The sequence below is a fragment of the Xiphias gladius genome, chromosome 22, assembly GCF_016859285.1.
Source record: "Xiphias gladius isolate SHS-SW01 ecotype Sanya breed wild chromosome 22, ASM1685928v1, whole genome shotgun sequence".
NCBI lineage: Eukaryota > Metazoa > Chordata > Actinopteri > Istiophoriformes > Xiphiidae > Xiphias > Xiphias gladius.
The window spans coordinates 2711917-2734144 of record NC_053421.1 but is presented as its reverse complement, the minus strand read 5'-3'; the positions used below and the strand labels follow the sequence as shown (position 1 = coordinate 2734144).

Here is a 22228-nt window from a genome sequence, read left to right as displayed (position 1 = left end):
TAAAAGCCTTGTTCTCTATGTAAGTGTCTATGAGACGAGCACTGTGGTATGTATGTGTACTATACTGTATGTATATGTATGATGCAACACCTTTATAGAAAATACACTCACTAAGCACTTTATTAGGAACAAATGTACACCTGCTTATTCATGCAGTTATCCAATCAGCCAATCATGTGGCAGCAGAGCAATGCATAAAATGACTACCACAGCCCATCTGAGTATTGTGGCTGACCATGTGCATTTCTTCATGGTCTCAATTTACCATCTTCCAAGGGCTACTTCCAGCAGGATAAAGCACCATATCACAAAGCAAAAGTCGTCTCAAACTTGTTTCATAAACATCAGAATGAGTTCATTGAACCTCATCGACCGTCCCATTCAGCAGACCTGGATCCAGTAGAACACTTTTGGGACATGGTATAACAAGAGATCGACTGCATGAATGTGCAGCTGATAAAGCTGCAGAAATGATGTGATGCAGTCATGTTAACATGGAGCAGAATCTTGAAGGAATGTTTCCGACATCTTCTGGAATTTAAGCAAAGGGAGGCCGTACCCAGTGTTAGTATGGTGTTCCAAATAAAGTGGTTGGTGAGTGTACATCTTGTACCAACCAACCACTTTACTAGGAACACCATGTGTTCAGTATGAATGAATATGGTTTTGAAGGTCAGTGAACATAATGTGGATTTTTAAACCTTCTAAAACCTGTTCCAAGCATTTAATCTCCCCTTTGGATCTTAAATGTGTGTGGAAAAAAATGCATGACAAAAAAAAAAAAATTTAAAACACTGGACATTTAAATCCTGATTAAATGTCCATTGATTAAAACAAACACATTAATATAAGGAATCCGATTAACACCGCTCACCAGAATTAGTCCAGGACAGGTTCAGTGTATGCTATAGATACAGTATATTGATACAGGCTGCAAAGAGGATGTAACTGGTCAAAACACCTATTTTTGTTAATCAAATTGAGGGTGGACCACACAAGCACAATAACATGTTGCAAACACCAGAGAGGCTGTGTTTTCAACACTGGTGGTATGGTCAAACGTTGGCAACATTATTCATTCCATCCATCCAACATTTTCATTCAGAGCAAGATATCTGTATCTTGAAACCTACTAGTCATGGTCCCCAGATGATTACTAATAATTTTTATGAACTTCTGACCTTTCCTCTGCTGCCACTTTATGATGAAAACTTTCAGTTGTATACCAGAAATGTTCATATCTAATGGGCAGATTGGACATAAGTTTTCCGTGCACATTCATGCTCTCAAATTCTGTCTTTAGTGTTATCCTGAGAATAATGATATTTTAAGAATTTTGACTGTTTCATCAAGCGCTTTTATTTTGTGGGTGTGTTTAAATATTTTAAATATTTATACAGATTCACTTACAGCAGAAAAGCAAACAATAGTTTCATGTATGAACATTAAATCAGGGAAAAAATCAGGCTTGACAGATCTTCTTTCTGAGGAAAGTTAGTAAAAAAACGAGAAGAATAAGTCCAGTATAAATCCAGATTTTGCTCCAACTGTGGCTGCTTTTGCCTCACTGAGAGTTTTACTCTCATTAAACCTTCATAATAGCTTAATTTGTCATACAGCAATAATTGTAATGTAGAAAGGTCATGTTTTGTATACAAGTCTGCACTGAAAATGTTGTTATTTTTAAATACCTACAATAAGGATGAAGGATCAAGAAAGAAATTACACTGGCTTGACAGCATCATGACAATGTGGATGATCCATCAGGTTTCAACAGAAAACAAATATGCAAGAACTGAAATGTTCTACAATGTTAATTGTTTTCTTTTTCATCCTTAACAATAGTTTATAGTCTAAATTTGCTTTACATGGGAAGTCATGAGAAAAAATTTGTATCGACACCGACACACACTTAGATTTTACTGAGAAGGAATCACACTTTTGATGCCTTTTTTGAAATGTTTAAGCTAGATCAATTTGGTAGCTTGATGGTTTCTTTTTTAATCTTTGCAAAATCTTTTCTCACACTGTTTGCAAATGGTCTGTCTCCCATTGGGCAGAGGAATGAGGCAAAATTATGTAGAAGCTTTGATCAAAGAAACAAAAATATCTGCCAAATTGCATCATCTTAACAGCATGGTGTCAGTCAGAACACAACAAAGCTTTTCACTACAATGGTTTAATGTAGGTCTGCATTTTCTGCACGTTCTGGCCACAAGGGGCATGATAGCTCACTAAACAGAGCAGAACGCCTCCAGACGGCTTCATGTGGGGATGAGATGCTGTACAGTATGCGTGTGTGTGTGTGTGTGTGTGTGTGTGTGTGTGTGTGTGTATTTGGGGGGTGGGGATTATGTTCACCTCCTACCAGTGAAGTCAAGGTGAATCTTTTATGAATTCCTGTGGTTTGCTCGCTCCGCTTTCCTGGTTCCCCAAGCTTGATTCAGTCATCTGTTTAAAATAATCCTGTTTGCCCATGATGATGTTGCTCTACCGGTTTCCAGCATCACTAATTTAAGAACGCAGGAACTGGACGTATGTTCACATCTGAATTTGAGTTCAATATATAGCTTCATTTAAAGCACATCAACAATGTGGCAGCCTTGTTAAGCCTGTATTAGTGGTCTGACAAGTCTATGTGACCTTAATAAAATTTGAAACAAACTAAAATATGTACCTAAATAAGCCTTTGCCATCTCATTTGTGTTTAGTTTCTCCAATAATAAAGTAGGATATTCAACTGTTTTGAAGTCTTGGGCAGTAAAACACTTATCATAAGTACATACATAATGTACGTAATATTTGGATATTGGTACATGATTATGTGAATATCATATTATTACATAGGCTCACCTTGGTGGGTAGTCATTCAGTGTGAACTTCCAACGATTTTCTGTCTTTATGCTAGCAATTTCTTATTGATATAGTTGTGCTATTACAGGATTACAGGTTATTTCACAATACAATTGGTATGAGGAAGGACCTGCTGGTTCCCGATGTGTTTTCCCCTTTCTGTATTCCCATTTAACATCTTCCTGTTGATCATATCCTCAATGTTACTTAATATAGAAACAGAGGCCTTTCATTTACATTAGCAGCCTCTTAGCCTTGGTTTGTGTTTCAGACTACATTAAAACCTTGCTGGCTCCACCTGCAGTGCCAGCTGTTGGGAGCAGGCTGGGTTCACATTTTCTCCATCAGCTGCTCAGTGGCTACATGGAAGAATTTTGGAAAGAGTAAAATTTGTCCCTCCACCGTTAGGAGAGACAGCCACTGACCTCCGGCATAATGAGATGTGAGCTCTTGATTAAGTTCGTCTCTGATTTGAGAGTGTAATTGAACATGTTGCAGATAGCACATTACTGCTATCGACAAGCTATTCTGTAAGGGCATGGTGGTAATTCATCCCCTGGGTGCTCAACACTCTCACTCATTACAGAAGGAGAAATCAGGGCACTTTATATTGATTATTCAGCTCTTAAATAAAGAGAGAAAAAAGAAACAACAACAGCCAACTGATCGTCATCCATAATCAGTTCACTGGGGTTTGTCATTAGCAACTGGAAATATGCATAGTGAGACTCTGCCCTTCAGCTTTCTTTTTTAATTCCACTTCAGACACTTGCTCTTATTTTTACAGATCTACTGTTTGTAGAACAAATACGTGAAACTCAAAATGCTGGCAAGGACACATGAAGTCATGTAAATATTTTCTTCTGTGCTTTCACATGTTCAGGCTCCATGACAACTAGAGACTAAAAAGATTTGTAAAATGAACTGAAATTGTCATCGTCATCCTTTTTTGAAAATGTTACGTGATTTTCTATCAATTACATCATCTGTAATTAACCAAAAACCATATAAAAGAAAATCAAAACCATAATTAAGTCATTAAAATAAGAAAGCTTATTTCCCCCAATCAAATTATGAAATTTCAAAAGTGCCCAATATCAATAGTAGAGTAATATATAATCAGTCAAAGACATGACACATAACAGACAGTAAATCCAAACAGCAAAAATACAGCAAAATCAAGATGAAAATTAGAAATGGGCACAGAAAGGTGACAAGCAAAATTAGTGACAGAAATCGGTAAGGAATACTCTAAAATTATGTAGTGATTAAAAATTTAAATCAACCAACTGTGTCAACAAATTTTAGCTAAAATTACTTTGTTCAAACAAGCTTATTTAGTAAACATTTACAAGATGCTGGTGGTTATAAGGATTTAAATACGTGGTCACTTGAGGTGGTGACCATGGTCAACATTTTATCTGCTAAACATCAACATTGTCATTTTGAAGATGGTAGCATATTGGCATTAGCATTTAGCTCAAAGTCTCGCAATGTCTAGTAAGTACAGGCACCAAGAGCTGCTTTAGACTCATAATCTTGTTACCATTTTATCATATAATTCATATTTCTTACACCCCTCATAAGCATTTCCAAAATGCCTCTGCAGGGATGTAATATAACACAAAATTGAAGTTATGACTGTTATCAGAAACACTGCTCAAACCACAGGGAGACTAAATTAGTCAAGAGTGATTTTGTGAAGGCAATGCATATCAGTATAGCTTTGAAGTGCTCTGCCGATATGGGCATGTTAAAGTGTCGACATGTTAATGTGAGAGAACAGTTTTAAGTGTGAAAAGATAAAAAGCTGCAGAAATGATCCAAACCATTTACCAAATACTGATTGTGAAATAACCCTCTGTGGAGGCATCAACCTTCCAGGGAACAGTGGAGTTTGTGAAATGAGCATGAAATCATAAGGGCAGATTATGTGTTGTGGGTTCTAATGTGAAATTTACATCTCTTGCCCGTGAAAGGATTATGTGACAATAACATGAGCTGGGCACACAGTTCATTCATGTTTTCCCACCATACATTCTGTGCTCCATCTGCTCTGAAGCCCTGGCACAGGATGTGGTTGTTGACTATGTCGTCCTTTCTCCCTCTTCTCCTCCTTCTATGACTGCAATGACTTGTAACCCTAACCCTCACCACTGAGCCACATCCTACAGTAGACGGTTCCTGTCATCTGTCTGCAGATGGTGGCAGGTTTCCACTGCACATGAAGAGAGACAGGCAGAGGGACAGAAGTGATACTTCACCTAAAGTTAATGCTTTGACTATCAAATACTCATACCCAGTAGAATTGAAAGGTGGCCACTTTGCAAAGAGCGGTGACTGCTGTCAGTTTGGATTTACAGTGGTTACAAGGAATTGCAACCGCACCTCAGGCATTAGTACCATTGTGAAGTAGTCATTGTTCTGTGTTGTTTTTCATTGAAAATTAATTGACATCCTGCTGCTTCTTTCCCTTTTGTAGTCCTTTGTCTGATCGCACCATTAGACCGAAGTGTTGGTCAGTGGGAAATTTTGACCTGCTGCCAGCCAGCAAATGATTAAGAATCGTCTTCTGGGGACACTGAATATATAATACCTCATTTGATTACAATCTGGCCAGCAGTTGTCAAGATATTTTGTTGTGGATTATAGAATTGGGCCATCCTAAGGTATGTCCAATAGCGGAGCAAAATTGTTTAAATTAAACATGAACTTAAGTGGTAGATACCTAAACAATTTGGTTAAGGTCAAGATTAATTTTCATTAAGTATTATTAAATGAAAAATCCCTGACAATAATGAATGTAGTCTCTATGGAACCTTAAAGGTTTAATTAACACTCAGCAAACTGTTTTAGCTTTAAAAAATGCATCTGAACCCTAACACACATAGTGTCACATAGCATCATTTTTCATAGATTTTTGGAGGGTCTAGAGGAAAGAATTATTGGATTTTCTCTTGAAAATTGAAATTAACACTGCAGAATGGAACCGGGATCAATTAATACTAAAAAAGTAAATAAAGTAATAAAGTGACTGCACATGTAATTTACTATCTCAAAAACACTCGCTTAGAATCGCTGGAATATATTCCAATATATATAGAGATGCTATAGAAATAAAAGTTGTTGACACATGGTTAATATATTTTACTTCCATCAGTCCATACAGAGTGGAAACGTGGGTTCCTAGTCCTGAACACATACACAAAGATAAACTTTAGTCATACACCCATCATGCAAGCCCATCCAGTTATAGGCCAGTCCACCTCCACTGTAGCATGAACACTGGATATCCATCCATCACGGTGAATGAATAGTGTACAAAGCGTGTGTTAAAAATGTGTGTGCATGCTCAAATTACATGAAAAAAAGCACTAAAGGTCTTTCAGTTGAAAAATGACCCATTTCCAAATGTATCACAATCTTGTAATGCTGCTCAAGTGACTGCATGCAATCATGTTATTACCTGGACGATTTGTCAGTATAGCTTAGTGAGTAGAGTTAATGACTTGTGATGTACAGTGGAGTCCCCCTTTCCTCAAATACTGGTACTTTTGAGCATTTCACACCTCTACATTTTATCAGTAGCCTGTTCTCATGACCATGTAAGAATAAAAATGCATATAGCAGTCATTTCTTGGTGCAGGATTTGACAAAGGGTGGGTGAGGTGGCTTGTGTGTTCAGCTTATACAGGTCGTGATGTTGATCTCAGCCTGCTGTAATGGCTCCAGGCCATTAAACCTCCTTGTCATTTGCAATGACATGTGCTTTTGAACAAGGAAAATGGTACTGCCCACATACCTTATACAGCAGACTCACCACTCCAGCTGCCAGCCTGTGGTTTAGTGCCATTTTCCCCTTACAGTCTATCATCATCACTGCAGTTAGATCCAACATTAGAAGCTCCTGCAGCCTTTGATGTACCTTCAATTTCCACATTTATTCATTACAATAACAATTGACAGTCTTACAATATAATTAATGTAAATTTCCATTTTCCTACCATCTCCTATCACCAATTAATGTAACTTTGATGTGTCAGTTCTTTAAAGTCTTAACATTTATTCTTTAAAACTCCCTTTGCCAGCTTGGCTTGATTTGTTCAATATTTAATGATTGTTTGATTTTTTTTTTTTTTTTTTTTTTTAGGAGATTTAATCATGTAGAATTAGTAGCAATAGTCACCGCTAACAAGAAGCTAAATAAATGGTGCCATCCATGCTCAGGTTTTTTTTTACATGTAAAGTTTAAAGGCAGGAGGGTTACTTAAGTTAAACCTCCATTGCCACAAACTGCACAAACAGAAAATAATTCCCTTTAATTTTAAATGTGAACAAAACTTGCCTCTCAGTTTTGGTCTGTATATAGTCACCTGTCATGTATAAATATTACATCCAGTCCAACTTATGACCACGATGTCAAGCCAATTTTGTATGGCAGGACTTATTCTTAGGGCTGCTCTGTTGGTGTGAGGGAGCTGCAGGCATTCCCTCACTAAACAGGTGCACATTTCCTACATGCACAGCCACAACCATTATTAAGTTCCCTCATTTGTTTAGTGGTTCTTTTTAATGTGTTAATCTGCTAAGGATAGATCCTATTAAGTTGATTGATGTAGTAGTTGGATTGATTTTCAGGACATGTTTTTTTTTGTTTGCCATGCTTTCCAGGTTCTGATCACTCTATCTCTGAAGTGATTTACTGTGATCAGCACCATTATGAAAGCGCCCCCATGAGAGTGTTGTTGACAGTTGCCTGGTGTATTCAATCAGCCTTGTTGGGGCAAACCAAATGGACTGAGAGGACGGGGGGAGGTTGGAAAGGAGTCAGGTTATGTTTGGTTTATTGTTTGTTTGTTTTGGGTGTGGTAAAGTAGTCTGAGCAAAATGTAAATATTTATATGCTCTTCTGGGAGAACTGTGTGAAAGTAAAGATTAGCTATATATATATATATATATATATATATATATATATATATATATATATATATAATGTGTATACTTACTGAAGCCCTTGTTGTAGACACCACCCTTTTTAGTGTGGGCGATGGTTAATGTTATACACTGGGTGGGTGTAAGTTTTTTTTTTGTTTTTTTTTGTCCTGGTTGTGGGTAGAGGGGAACCTATGTCTCTCTCCAATGCAGTAAGTGTATCTGTTTGTAATGTAACAAGTTAGTAAAAGACAGAGCTCTGCCAAAAACCTTTGAACATCAAATCATAGTATATTTTCAGTTATATACTGTATTTAAAAGTTCATCTAAGTAACAGACATTGCTTCTTATAGGTAGACGAGGCAGATGAGGCCTCATGCATTAATCTGCTCAGGACCTGGCACATGTTTATGTTGTTTTTGTACTAATTAATTATTGCGGTGCTGTATTTATCTCCCTTTGCCCCAGGAAATCTCTTACACCATGTAGAAAAAGAAAAACCTTGGAAGTGCAGTGCAAAAACACCACAGCATGGATGACTTAGCACTTTAAAAAAAAAAAAAATTAAATAATGATTTAAGGCAGCTTAGAAATTTGACGGCCTCAGTTAGAAGCAGTGAGAGATAACCACAGACTATAGAAGAACATGGACATCGTATCTATAAGTTGTGTCAATTACCGGAACCTGATAGAACACAATTACGCAAATAGCGGAGAGCTGGGGTGGTTCTGATGAGGGATGAGCAGGTTGAACTCTTTAATAGCCTTCTAATGAACTAGTATTTTTTAATGGTCGGTAAGAAGTCAATAAGAAGTGTTAGCTTTAGCATTTTTACAGTGAAGATTAAAAAAAGAAAAAATTAAATGGACATCTGTGCTGCTGCTAGAGATTTTTAGTGGAAAGCAGCTAAGTGGCCAGTGACGGTAGTGCATCTTCTAATTGTATATTGACATCATCTTTTGGCCATGGTGGTAGCTGCATAGAGATAACTGAAATTTTCAATGACAGTGTAAAAATCAGTTGCATCAGCCGTAAATAACAAAGCTCGGTTGAGAAGAAGGTTACCATCCAGACTGACTCAGATGCTATAGAATGATCCTTCATGATTTCTGTTCATGCTGTATTGCAAATGTTTTATCAGTAATGCAGTTCTTTGGAAATTTGCTGTAATATTTTAGCACATCTCTGCAAGTAGCTTCATAATTGAAGGTTAAAATGGGTCTAAAGAGACACATAAACACAAAGTTCAAGCTGCATTAATTGAATATTTTAGCCACTTTTGGGGCAGCACAACCAGCTGAAAACCCAAAAATGAGGTTGATGAGCAGGAGCTTTAGGGCCAGAAAACAAAAACAATGAACTACAAAAGACTAAAAAACTTAGCATTGCTTGTCAGGTAAACTGCAAAGTTGCAGGTACATTTTTCTTGGTTTTTCACTTGGAGGGACACCTTTCACATTACACATAGTCATTTGATCTATTTTTAATAAAAAAATATTGAATAGTGCAGCTTTTAAGTATATTAAAATCATGTAATTACACTTTTTTGACAAAGTAATGAAGGGAGACAGAATGACAGAACAAACTACAACAACATACATATAGTTACTTTAAATTGGCCATCAGCCAACAACTACCCTTTTTGACCTTTGAGATATCAAGTGTAATAGACGAACGATAAAAATAAAAACAACCGGAAAGACAGACACTTATGAAACTGTTCAGATATGGACATGTATGTGTGTGTTTTTTTTTTTTTTGAATCACAGTAGTCACTACATGCTGCCACTGTGTGGTCAGATCTCTGCTGCAGTGTCATGCTCCACTGGCCTGAGAAGTGTTTGCTGATATCATGTTTTCTCCAAAGCCACACAGGTCAGCCCCTCAGAACTGCAAGATGTGTTTCAGGAGACCTCCTCCAGTATATTCCAGATCAACACCAACGGTAAAAGACCATTCATCAGTAAAACTGAGTGTGTATATACTGTATGTGTTTGTCCATGCATTTGTCCTTGTGCTCCTATATCCTAACATACTGTAACACAATTAGACCTTTGACCAAGGACATTTTGGCCAGTCCTCCTCTCTTCATGGATTGTAAGATTAAGACCTGGTTTAGGGATGTAAATACTGTAGGTCAGGGTTAAGGTAGTTTTAGGATTAAGGTTGGGATTTTGGTATAAAATTAGAAGTAGTGCTGGCATTAAATCAAGGTTTAGATTGCTTTAGGATTAAAATTTTGGTTTAGGGATTACATTAGAAGTAGTAATTGGTATACTTCACTGGTACTGCTTTATGTTTTGAGTTAATGGTTATGATCAAAATCCGTACTAGAGCTGGTTTAAAACTAGAGTGGACTAAGTTTAAATAAGGGTGCGGGGTTTAGTTTTGCGATTTAAGGTTGAGTTTAGGGGTCAGATTATCATTAGCAACAGGTTTAAGGTAAATTCCGCATTATGCCTTTGGTTTAGGTTTAAGATTAAACATCGTAAATGGTACTACAAAATAGGTTTATGATTAGTTTAGGATCAGATCTTGTATTTGTTTTTTCACAGTAGTGTTAGCACTAGTTTTAATTAGGGCTAAAGCTTAGTTTAAGATTTAAGGTTGAGGTTAGGGTTCAAATTATTGTTAGCAAGTAGGTTTACAAATAAATTAAAGTAAATTCAGCGTTACTGTTTACTTTAGATCGAAATTAAGATTAAACATGAATTGATTTAGGTGAGGCTGGAATTAAAGATACATTTTGGCATTCATTTTAGTGTTATACAGTGTTTAGGATACAGTTCTAGTTGTCGTAATAGTACTAGGTCTAAGGTTAGTTTAACATTTAAATTTGAGTTTAGGGTTTTAGTTTCTTGTTAGGCCTGGCTGTAAATTTGAGTTAAGGGAAATTTAACATTTTCTTGTGGGTGTAGTTTTAGGATTTAATTTAACACTGAATTTAAATTAGGGTTAAGGTTATCTGAGGATTAAAGCTTGATTTTGGGATTCATACTACTTTAAGTACTAGGTTTAAGCTTTGGATAAGGATAGTTCACCCTAAACCAAAGCAATATATATATATATTTAAGGTTTACAAGTAGTACCAGATTTGTGTTAGAGTTCCAGGATTAGGTTGATAGGAAATCTTCAGCAATTCTAAACCTTATTCCGGGCATTTTATATGTGCCGTTAATATTGTCATTTCTCTTAATCTCTCCTCACTAATTTCACAAAGGATAAGTATGGTAAAGAGGTACTTTAAAAAAAGAGTCAGATTGCTTTAGACTAGCCTTAAAACCATTTTGAATTAAGATTTGAGTCAGATTAAAAGTTGAATTCATTTCACAGTAAGATTGTGGAATGAATGGAAATTTTTTCTTAAGACTTAAGTGCGTGACTGTGTTTGTGAGTGTGTTCAGCACATACTCTTATTGTTTGTATTGTTCAATTGTTCCCCCAGTTGTCACTCTAGAGAAGAATCTTCAATCCCTGGGAACGTCTAGAGATACAGAAGAGCTACGACAGAGTCTGTAAGTAACACTCACACATGCAGTCTACATACTTGGTTGTCCAGCAAGTGCAAGGGTTACATTTATCTCTGCTTCCCAGAAAAGTGCTTATTTTCTCTTTGTTTCATGGCCCTCTTTCATATTGATTATTCTTTTTTAGTTGAGCTGCCAGCAATTACTAGATTCAACGCTGATGACAAAGTGGCCAATCTAAGATGATTGCATCTGTTTAAAATGCATTACAACCCACTGTGTTGGCTGGCATGTCATCAATTGTATCGAACATTTTTTTATGATCGCCTTGGAAACTTACTGACAATGCTTGGCTGCTTTTATTTTTAACTTCCCATTTCCCTTCAGCAGTATTGATGCTGGATGCAAACAACACATCCAGTGCCTCTGTCTGATGCAAATTACATCCAGTATGATGCTTTGTGTTATTCAGCAGCTCTCAGTGTTTTGAAAGATTGTTCCAGAAAACAGTCAGGGAGCTTACTGGTTCTTCAACAATTTAATAGTGACTTTTAGAACTTATTAGCTGGAGGCTTTTGTTTTGATCAGTAGGTTTTGTAATTCAATGATTTGTTGCCAGTGACTTTTAACATGAACTAACTCTTAATACACTTTTTTTTAATCACATTCAACACATATATCCAGAAATGACAATGATTAATCATAACATCCAAGGTTAAGGTGAATTGTTTAATTTTTCCAGGATGGTATATGCTGATTCAAAGATTTTTCTATCCCGACATGAATAACATTTTAGGGGCAAAAACATACAATGACTTCTTTTTAGCAATAAAATGGTACTCAAAAAAATAAGTCTCTTGTAGCATCAACGTGTTTTGATGACAAGAAGAAAGCACCATGCACATTGAAAGAGCCAACTTCAAGCTTTGCTGATGAGGGTCTATTGACTGAACTGTCATTTTCTATGTGAATGTCTATTGACTAAGCTCTTGTTTTCCTTGGGAGTGTCAATTGTCTGAAATGTTGTTTGAATAAAGTTAGTACCTGTACGGTTAGCATGAATGTGGTCAGTTTTAAAGAAAATTTGCACAAAATGGGTGACTAAACTGTTTATTAGCAACTTCAGTTACACAATACTGATGTAGTGAGGAGATGCTGGTTCTGGAAGTATTTTTTCCTTCATAATGATTTCTTCAGTCAAACCAGTAGGTCCATCTAGCAGTTGCTTTCTATCTTACTACATGATCTTCATCAGCAGATAGAGTTTGCCCAGTTGTCATGGAATTGCTGATTTCCAATTACATTTTACAAAAGCACTACATCTGCTAATGAAGATCATGTGACATGGTCAAAAGCTCCGTGGGGACGAGTGGGGAGTGAGAGAGAGAGAAAGAGAAAAAAAGAGAGAGAGAGAGCGAGTGTGTGTGTTTGTGTGTGTGTGTGTGTGTGTGTGTGTGTAGGGCTGGGGGTAAGGATAATGCATTGGGTTTTGTGTGAGACCTCAAGATAACAATATGGACGTTGGCTGCTAGTCAAGTTCTACAAACTTTTTTTTCTCACCTTGGACAAACTCTGAAATAATGAACTTCAATACAACACGCAACATGCTGCCATTAACACTGTTATGTTAGTGTTGTCTGAGTAATACAATGTCTCGGTGCTCACCTCAAACCTGCATCTATCAGTCCGCTTTCTATCTGCCTCTTTTGCTTCCATTCTCTCTTTTTTCCGGAAGGTGTGTGTACATATACACAAATGCGCGTGCAGAGTATCTTCTTCTTTTGTGGTACGCAACTATGTTTAGTACAATGAATGCTGCCTCCACCTGATCAAGTGTACTAATTAAACACAGAATAAAAAATGAGCTTGAACCTTTATCGATGGATGACAGTTTTTGGGGGGTCAAATTTCCCTCTTTCATACATTGGGAGGGGGCCTGTCTCACAGTCCCCGTGGTAATTATGCACATGACCTTATCCTGTTGTGAAAGTTAAGCCCATTAAGGAAGCGCTGATTTATAAGATTTCTACCCTCCACCAAGAGTGTGGGTTAGGTTTGGTTTCAGAAGTAAATGAGACAGTTGGTTGGTGTCAGAAACATTTTATTTCCCGCATTTCTATAAACATATTTAACAACCTTGCAGCTAACAATACACTGTCCTGCAATTTCCCTGTAGGATTATTAAAGTACTCTATCTATCTGATCATACTCCCCTTATAGTATTAGCTTAACATAAGAAATGCTGTGTTATACCGTACACGAATGCAACAAAGATATATCGTGGCACGAAAAAAGTGTATGAACCCTTTGGGATGACCTGGTTTTCTGCATTAATTGCTCATAAAATGTTATTTGATCTTGATGTAAGCCGTAAGTATAGAGAGACGTAATGTGCTTCAGCTAATAACACACACACAATTATAATCTTCTCTGTCTTTATGGAATTCACCCATTAAACATTCAGTGCTGGTGGAAGAAGTAAGTTACCACTTGGATTTTATAACTGATCCAACCTCCTGTGGCAGTAATAACCTTAAACAAGCTCTTTCAGTACCTATGGATCAGAACTGTACAACATTCAGAAGGAATTTTGGACTATTCTTTCTTACAGAACTGCTTCATCTCAGCTGTATTCTTAGGATGTCTGGTGTGAGCAGCTCTCGTAAGTTAATTCCACAGCATCTCTATTGGGTTACGGTCTGAGCACTTACTGGGCCACTCCAAAAGGTGTATTTTCTTAAATTTGAAGTCATTTTGTAGTAGATTTACTTCAAGCTGGCTGGTGGACAGCCATCCTGTTATTATCCGTTAAGATACCTCGATAAATTTTGGAATTAATTTTACCCCGATGGCAAGCTGTCCGGCCCCAGAGGCAGCAAAGCAGCCCCAAATCATGATGCTGTCTCTACTGTACTTCACCAGTGGGACGATGTTTTCATGTTGGTATGCAGTGCCCATTTGATGGCAGATGTAGTGCTAGCTGTTCTTACTGAACAATTCAACCAGTATCTCAGTTTTTCAGTAGAGTTGTGGGTCGTCAAGGTACTCTGTGGCACACAGTAATGTTTTTTTTTTGTTTTGTTTTGTTTTGGAGAGCAGAAGGTTCCTCCGCAGTGTCCTGCAATGGACATCAGGTTCCACGCAACCATGTACCATGTTTTGGATATGGTACACACATGAACAAAGATGTTAACCAGCTCCAATAATTCCTTTAAGCTTTTAGCTGTTACTTGTCATTCTACGTTGTGCCTTTGGAGTAATCTTAGTTGGTCTTCCACTTTGAGGGAGAGTAGCCAGAGAACCAAATCATATAGACAGTTTGTCTGTCTGTGGACTTATGAATATCTAAATTCTTTGAGATGACTTTGTAACCCTTTCCAGCTTTAAATCAACAATCCTTGACCGTAATTCCTCTGAGATCTTTTTTCTGAGGCATGGTTCACATCAGCAGATGCTTCCTGTAAATGGCAAGCTCAGAGTCTTTGAGTGTTTTTTTAAAAGTCAATCTATATCTAACCCACAGCTTAAGTTTCATTGATTTGACTCCAGGTTTGCTTAGTCCTGGCTCCAGTTAGCTTTTGTTGATATCATTAGCTGAGGGGTTCACATTGATACTTCCTTCAACCTAAGCGACTATATAGGTTGCTTGTCCCTATAATCAGATATGAGCCATAGGAGCATACCAGCGCCAGGTGTACCGGACCTTCATCATTATGTTAACAATAATAGACATGGTTAAGGTTGTCGAACGGTCATGGATAAAAGAAAAAACGCTGAACATGGGTGCCACAAGGGAAACAATAGCTGCCTCCTGTGTGAAAGTCTGGAACCATCTCTCCTCCTAACACTGACTTTGTTGCTCTATGTACTGTCACCTATGTTCCTCTGCTCCTGTCATAATTACTAGATGCTAGAGGTCGCCTAACAATAAAACGCAACTATTGCTAGTAATAAGATACTTGCACAGATGATCTATGAACTTGTTTTTCACACAACAGTCTTGATCATTCTTTTTCCAACCTGCAATGTAAATATTTGAATGATGTATTCAATATGAACCAGAATAATACAATGGTTTGTATGTTGTTAGTCAAAATACAATTTGTTCATTAATGTAACTCAGATCTGAAGATTTGACCACATTTAAAGACAAATTTACATAAATTCAGATAATTTCCTTACTTATTCTTACCACTGTTAACAACAAGGTTAGGATTACAACCCTGGTTGTGGATAAAGTCTGAACATTCTTGTGAAGGAGGCTGGATCTACAGTATATGCCGCCATAGAGGAAGTGCTGCCTGATACACTCATCTTGGGGTGATATTTTCCCTAGTGCACTTACCGCTGGGTTTTTACTTGAGCCCATTATAACATTTTTTATTGACGAACCTCATATCAGTGACTGCAGATATGAATCAAGACAGATAATTCTCTCACAAGAATGATGATGGCCAAGCAGCAACAGACGACTGCAGGAATTCACCGAAATGGTAACTCTTCAGGGGACAGTGGTTGGGGATTTGAAACAATTTTGGAAACAGAGAATGTCATATCACCGAGTGGAAATCACACTGTTGACCCCCAAAACATCCAAACACCCACTGACACCCTCCTACACTCTCTGCTTCCATCTCCCTGTGCGTTGTCCCCTTCATCATTAACTGCAGTACCATATGGAGGACCACAGCTATCTGATCTCCATCCAGTCATACTGAAAAAGGCCGCATACTTAACATTTATATTCTGTGCTACTCTGACACACAGCGGATCATCATACACGTGTTCCTCTGCAAGAAGAAACACTCTTGAGTTTTGTGAAATAAAAGCAAGTCTTGTTTGTGCCTGTGGTTAGAATGATATCCCGCCATCTGCATGCCTGTCTTCAGGCAAAAAATTCAAATCTCACGGTTAATAGAATTTGACCCACCCCTGTAATCGTGGAAATGCACACAGCAAAAAGTCTAAGTGGATTAATGGCCAGCACCCTCTAAGTGTCATTGTCTTTGTTAGCGCATTAGACATTCACTGGTGTTCTGGCCGTAACATGCCAGAGGACATAGGGCTGTGTTTGGAGGAGAGCGCCCCCTACTGACTGACAGTCTCTCTGCAGACACATTATGCTACAGTACATCATAATGCCAGAGAGACTCTACCCCAAGAAGGAACGAGCTGCAGTTTTAGAAGAGAAAGAGAAACATAAATGCTGTGGCAAACAGTAGTGTCAGAAAAGGAAAGAGAAACATTACAGGATCTTTTATTTTCAAATCTATACATACTATATTACCAGTGGTGGAAAGTAACTAAGTAGATGTACTCAAGTACTGTACTTAAGTACACTTTTGAGGTAGTTGTACTTTAGTGAGTATTTACATTTTTGCTACTTTCTACTTCCACTCTACTACATATCCGAGAAAAATTTTGCTTTTTTTACTCCACTTGATTAACTGATTGCTGAAGTTACTTTTTACAGTGATACATTGAATACTGCATACACAGCAAAAATCTTCATCTTACCAAGTTTTTTGTATTGAGTCCTTGATGTCTTATTTTTCAGAAACAAGTGAAGAAATCAGTAATTTTATTGCTATAATGTCAACCTGATAAATAGGGGTCAACTGATTCTTGATTCAAAAGCAACGGTCGCTTATTCTGTCTTTTTCTCAAGATTTTCACAATTATTTAAATTTCTTGAACAAGATGATTTTTGAAAGAAAAAAAAGGATACAAATATTTAACTAGACTGGCAGATTCCCCCAATTATTTAAGGAAAAAAAATAAGTAATGAATAATTTTAGTAAGATGGAGATTTTTTATTATATTATATGCTGCTTACAAGTTAATTAATAGGTCACAATAGTCTAATAATATATGATATATGAAAACACTTTAGTTAAACTTTCTACGCAGAACTTTTACTGGTAATTGAATATTTTTACGTTGTGGTATTGATACTTTTACTTGAAGGATCTGAATGCTTATTCTGCATGTTTCCACCAATTTATAAACATATACTAAGTGATAAAAATGTAAATAGGTGGTTTTAGATATGTAGACAGCTTTGTGGTGAAACCATATGAAAACTTCTAAAAAACACAAATGGCCTTATTACTAAATTTTGACATATTTATATCTGACATTCATGCATTATTAATTACTGCTGGGGTATTAAGTTGATCTTTACCTTTTCTTATTAGGATGGAACTTAGTAGATATTTAGGGAACTGGTCATAGAAAAACAATACAAATAAAAAAATGTATAAAAGACCAAGGTAGAATCATACCTAAATAACAAACAATCCCTCTGAACAATCACCAGCCCAGACATCAAAAGGAGAGATTTTTCAGATTTTCTTCACTGAGATAGAAGGTAAGTTTTGTTTTGCTTCAAAATTCTATTTAAATTTGGAAATAAACAACTACTTATATATTAAACTTAAATAAACTCTGCCAGATGTTCTCTCCAGGAATTATCACTGTAACGTTATCAGGAACCTAAATGTACTAAAATTGAGTCTAGAAATACATGATTTTTTATGTTATCGCCAATTCTTATGTATCTGTCAATTTTTTAAAATGATTCAGAGGGACAAGTTATTGTATTATTTGTCAGTACTTATGTTCATGTCATATCAGAGTTGTTCTGTATTGTGTTGTATATTTGTAAATTGTGTTAATGGCAAATATGTGTGGGGGAAGGGTGTGTTAAATTATGAAGAGGACCCTATAATGTTAGACTGACAGATATGCTAAAACTCTCTCAAAGTCAGACTACTTTTCTCTTCTTTCATTCCAGGTTGCATTTTGACAAAGCTCTATTGATCTGTAAAATCTGGATTGCATTATTATGTCAGTGATGAATTCCAGTCTTAATTATCAATGTGTAGCCCATTGTATATTATTTATTTCACTCTGTGTTTCGTTTGATGAGGAACAAAATGTTGTGTCATCAGACAGATGACAGTGCCAGTAAACAAACTTAGAATATGATTACTTTGTCGTGTGTGCTGCCAGAAATATCAGCTAATTCACATCCATATTAAAAAACACAACGTTGATGAGGGCTGAAGTTTACTATTCATAAAACCAACGTGCTAAATAAGCCAGTGTTTATTTCAGAAAAAATCGTACCATGGAGTAAAACTATTAACACAATAGAGAGAGGCTATGAAAAAAAAAAGAAGTGTCAGAATAATGTAGCTTAATTAAGAACTGATAGCAATTAGTTATCCAGGAGCGATGGGATGCTGCAGTACACATTTTAATTTTTGCGTGTTGTCTTTGTGTATAGGTTAAACAAAAGGAGATACATCATACTAATTTGTGAGCTCTAGAAGTGTTGGTAGGTGTAATTTTAAACTTTGGACAGAGCCAGGTGGTCAGCAGCACAGGAGCACTGCAGGGGACTGTCATCTCACCTTCCCTCTTCACCCTGTACAACTCTGACTTTCAGTACAACACTGAGTCCTGTCATCTGCAGAGGTTTTCAGATGGCTCTGCAGTTGTGGGGTGTGTAGGTGCTGGACTGGAGGCAGAGTACAGAGACCTGGTAGGATACTTTGTGGTATGTTGTGGGAACAACCACCTGCTCTTCAATGTGACCAAGACCAAGGACACAGTTGTGGACTTCAGGGTGACCAGGATTGTGCTAAACACCTTTTCCATTCTTGGAAAGGAGGTGGAGGTAGTGGAGGGACACAGATACCTTGGAGTCCACCTCGACAACAGACTAGACTGGAAATGCAACACAGATGCTGTCTACAGGAAGGGACAGAGCAGAGTCTACTTCTTGAGGAAGCTTTGGTCCTTTAATGTGTACAGCAAGATGTTGCAGAACTCTTACCAGTCTGTCGTAGCCAGTGTAATAATCTTTGCTGCTGTCTGTTGGAGTAGCAGCATCAGAGCCAGTGACACCAACAAACTGAACAAAGTGATCAGGAAGGCTTTCACAGCAGAGAGCTGGAGAGGCACCAGGGATGACGTGTCACTCACCTTGGCTTTCTTAGTCTTCGTTTGTTATGTGTTTGTTTCAACACATGGCTGCTATCTGGGTCCCTGAGTGTACTTACCAAGAGACAGCTGGCCCCCGAATCTGGCTTTCACAGAGAAACATGGAGAGAGTGATAAATAGTGCTGTGATTCCAAGTTGTTATTGGATTAATCAGTGGGGACATACACAGCCTGAGTATAATAAAAATCTTTATTTTTTTTCATGTGATCACAACTTTTCATGTACAGATTTTAATGTACAACGGTACAGTGATTTAGTTGTAGATTTAAACACAGTTTGCTTATCTATGTACAGTGGCTCCTACTGTATTGTATTAATTCTACACCAGTGTGGCATTGTTTTATTGGATTGTTTTGTATTAATCAGTGAGGGAGTGCACAGCGTGACCCAGTTCTGTCAGGAAAAAAAGGTAGCAATTCATAAAATTTAAATTATTTTTACTTGAGTATTGTACCCCCCCGGTATTGTTGGAAACTAAATGTCAGCCTTTTAAAAAGTTAATAGGGGTTATAAATACCTGTTATCTTTAGAGAAAATAAGTTTAATAAGTTTCTTTTTAATCAAATAGAGGGTGTGTATGGATTATTATGAATCAGAAGTGTTAATTAAATGTATTACATTCACAGTAACTAGGCAAATGATTTATTAAAACAGAGTAAACATGATTAGCTCTAACTCATTAAGACATTTTGAAATTGTCTCGTGAGGGAACTGTAGGTTATCAGTTAACATTCTAATGTTTTGATTAGAGGAACGTCTTCTGAACACATGAAACATGCCTTCACTTAAAATATGAAATCTGAGTTTTCCGAGTGTTGGCACAGTGGCCATGCTTTCAGAATTTTTATTGCAGTTTTTGGTGCCATCAAATATAGGTGTTTTATATCGATACAAAACTACCAGAGCTAAGATTTATACTGATCCCAGTTCACTACAAAGATGTATACAGCTGTGTGTATCAGTTGCGTCAGGAATGACGGGAGGTTCAATTCTAAAATAAAATTTAAAAAAATCAAGAGTATGACAGTATCACTTATTGTACATATGACATATGACTTAATTAGTGCATAAATGATGAATCTAATGTGACATGCAGTATTTGGTGTCATTTAAAACTTTGACCACCCACAACAGGGATTTGTAAAAAAAAATGATAAAGTGATGAGTATGAAAATGAATGTGAAACCATGGGAAACAGGGAAGTTTGCCTTGTGTTTGGCACCTTCCTGTTGATCCAGCACAGTGCAGGGAAGATGACAAAGTCAGAAAATGCTTACAACACTTGAATCTGCTGTATGATTTATGATACATTTAATAAATTGTAATCTACATGTAAGAGTTGCTTTCTAAAATGCTAATCAAGCTCCATTTAGAAGGTACTGAAGTTGCCTGAATTCTCTTGAAAGTAAATACGTGGTAAGGCCCAGAAAGGGGTAAGCAGGTTTGAAATAAGGCTGTTTTGTCCAGGTTCTTCATAGAGGAACCCCAGTATTGCCAGCTTTAGCCCTCTGTCAGGGAATCTTACCACGATGAATCTTGAAGAACCATTTGTTGGTCACCTCATAGCCAACCTGACATACAGAAAACGTCTTTCACCTGAAAGAGTAATCATGTACAAATGCAGCAACTACTCCCATTCAGTGATACTGCATTCATGAGAGATAACAACATACAGGATTTAACAAAACACATCCCAGTCTTAGAAAAAAAAAAAAAAAAACACATTAAGCCTGCAAAGGAAAGTAGTTACTGTGAGCCACAGTAGTGCTTAGCCTATTAACACTAAAGGAAAAAAATGTGAATGAGAATTTTAACAATAAAGAGAAGATACTGCTTTTATTTGTTTTTGATTAAGACAGAGGTTATGACAAAAACAAGTTGAAGAATTAATACATTTTTACATTGACTGTACATAGATAAAGGAACTCTTCTAATCATCCAGCATATTAAAAGACAGTGTTTAAATCTACAACTAAACCACGGTACTGTTGTAATCACATGAAAAAAGTTGAGTTTTTTATTATAATTATACTCAGGACTCAAAGTGCCTCTGATTTTCCTTTTTTCAACCTTTAACTTCTTACAGAAGAATTTCTGCAGGCTGTGTATGATTAATTGAAATTCTACAATAATTCATCATCAAACTTTTAATAACAACTTGGAATAGAAAGTCACAGCACTGTTTATCTCTTAGTCATTTGAGCCATGTTTCTCCGTGAAAGCCAGATTCGGGGGCCAGCTGTCTCTTGGTAAGTACATTCAGGGACCCAGATAGCAGCCATGTGTTGAAACCCCCAAAAAGGCATCAGATGTACAACAACAACTCTCCATCCACATCAGTCATCCCTGGTGCCTCTCCAGCTCTCTGCTGTGGTCCCCTGGAGTGAAATACATTTTTTGTATGGTTTAAAACAAATGTCTAGGTAAGATAGTAACTTCAGTGTGAATTTGTTTTTACTTTTAGCACACACGCACGCGCACACACACACACACACACACACACACACACACACACACACACACACACACACACACACACACACAGAGTGCTGCTACATCTTACCAGTCCGGGGGAAGTTGAACAAGGTCTCGGGGAACTGTGTGTGGTGGTGAAACATATTATCCACTCTAACAGAGCTTCATATGAAATGCCAACTCTTCATCAGCAAATGTTTTATAAGGGAAATGTAAAAATATTTTGATAGTTACACTTTGTGTTGTGATAACTGCTCTGAGCTTTGGTACATTGGCTGTGAAATGAAACCATGACTGTGTGGTTAAACTTTCCTCTGCATCCACAGATGAACAGTGTAGGACCTATAGCTTTAGTTTTTAGTAGTACCTATAGCTCTCCATTTTTAGTGGACCAAACATAAGTTGATCAGTTACGATAATCTTTCGTCATTATATCTAATATTTGGCGTCAAATCCTTTCATTCTGGGAGTGTCTGAAGTCCATGATCC

At 37.1% G+C, this 22228-nt stretch overlaps 1 protein-coding gene across 2 annotated transcripts in view; it reads left to right on the top strand.

Moving 5' to 3' along the window:
• Window positions 1–22228, top strand: part of tsnare1 (T-SNARE Domain Containing 1) — a 178246-nt gene that overhangs the window by 52966 nt on the left and 103052 nt on the right. For both annotated transcript variants that reach the window (XM_040118152.1, XM_040118151.1), the window contains 2 exons: window positions 9654–9731; window positions 11232–11301. In XM_040118152.1, the coding sequence (XP_039974086.1) occupies window positions 9654–9731; window positions 11232–11301 (148 nt within the window). The remainder of the gene's footprint in view (window positions 1–9653; window positions 9732–11231; window positions 11302–22228) is intronic.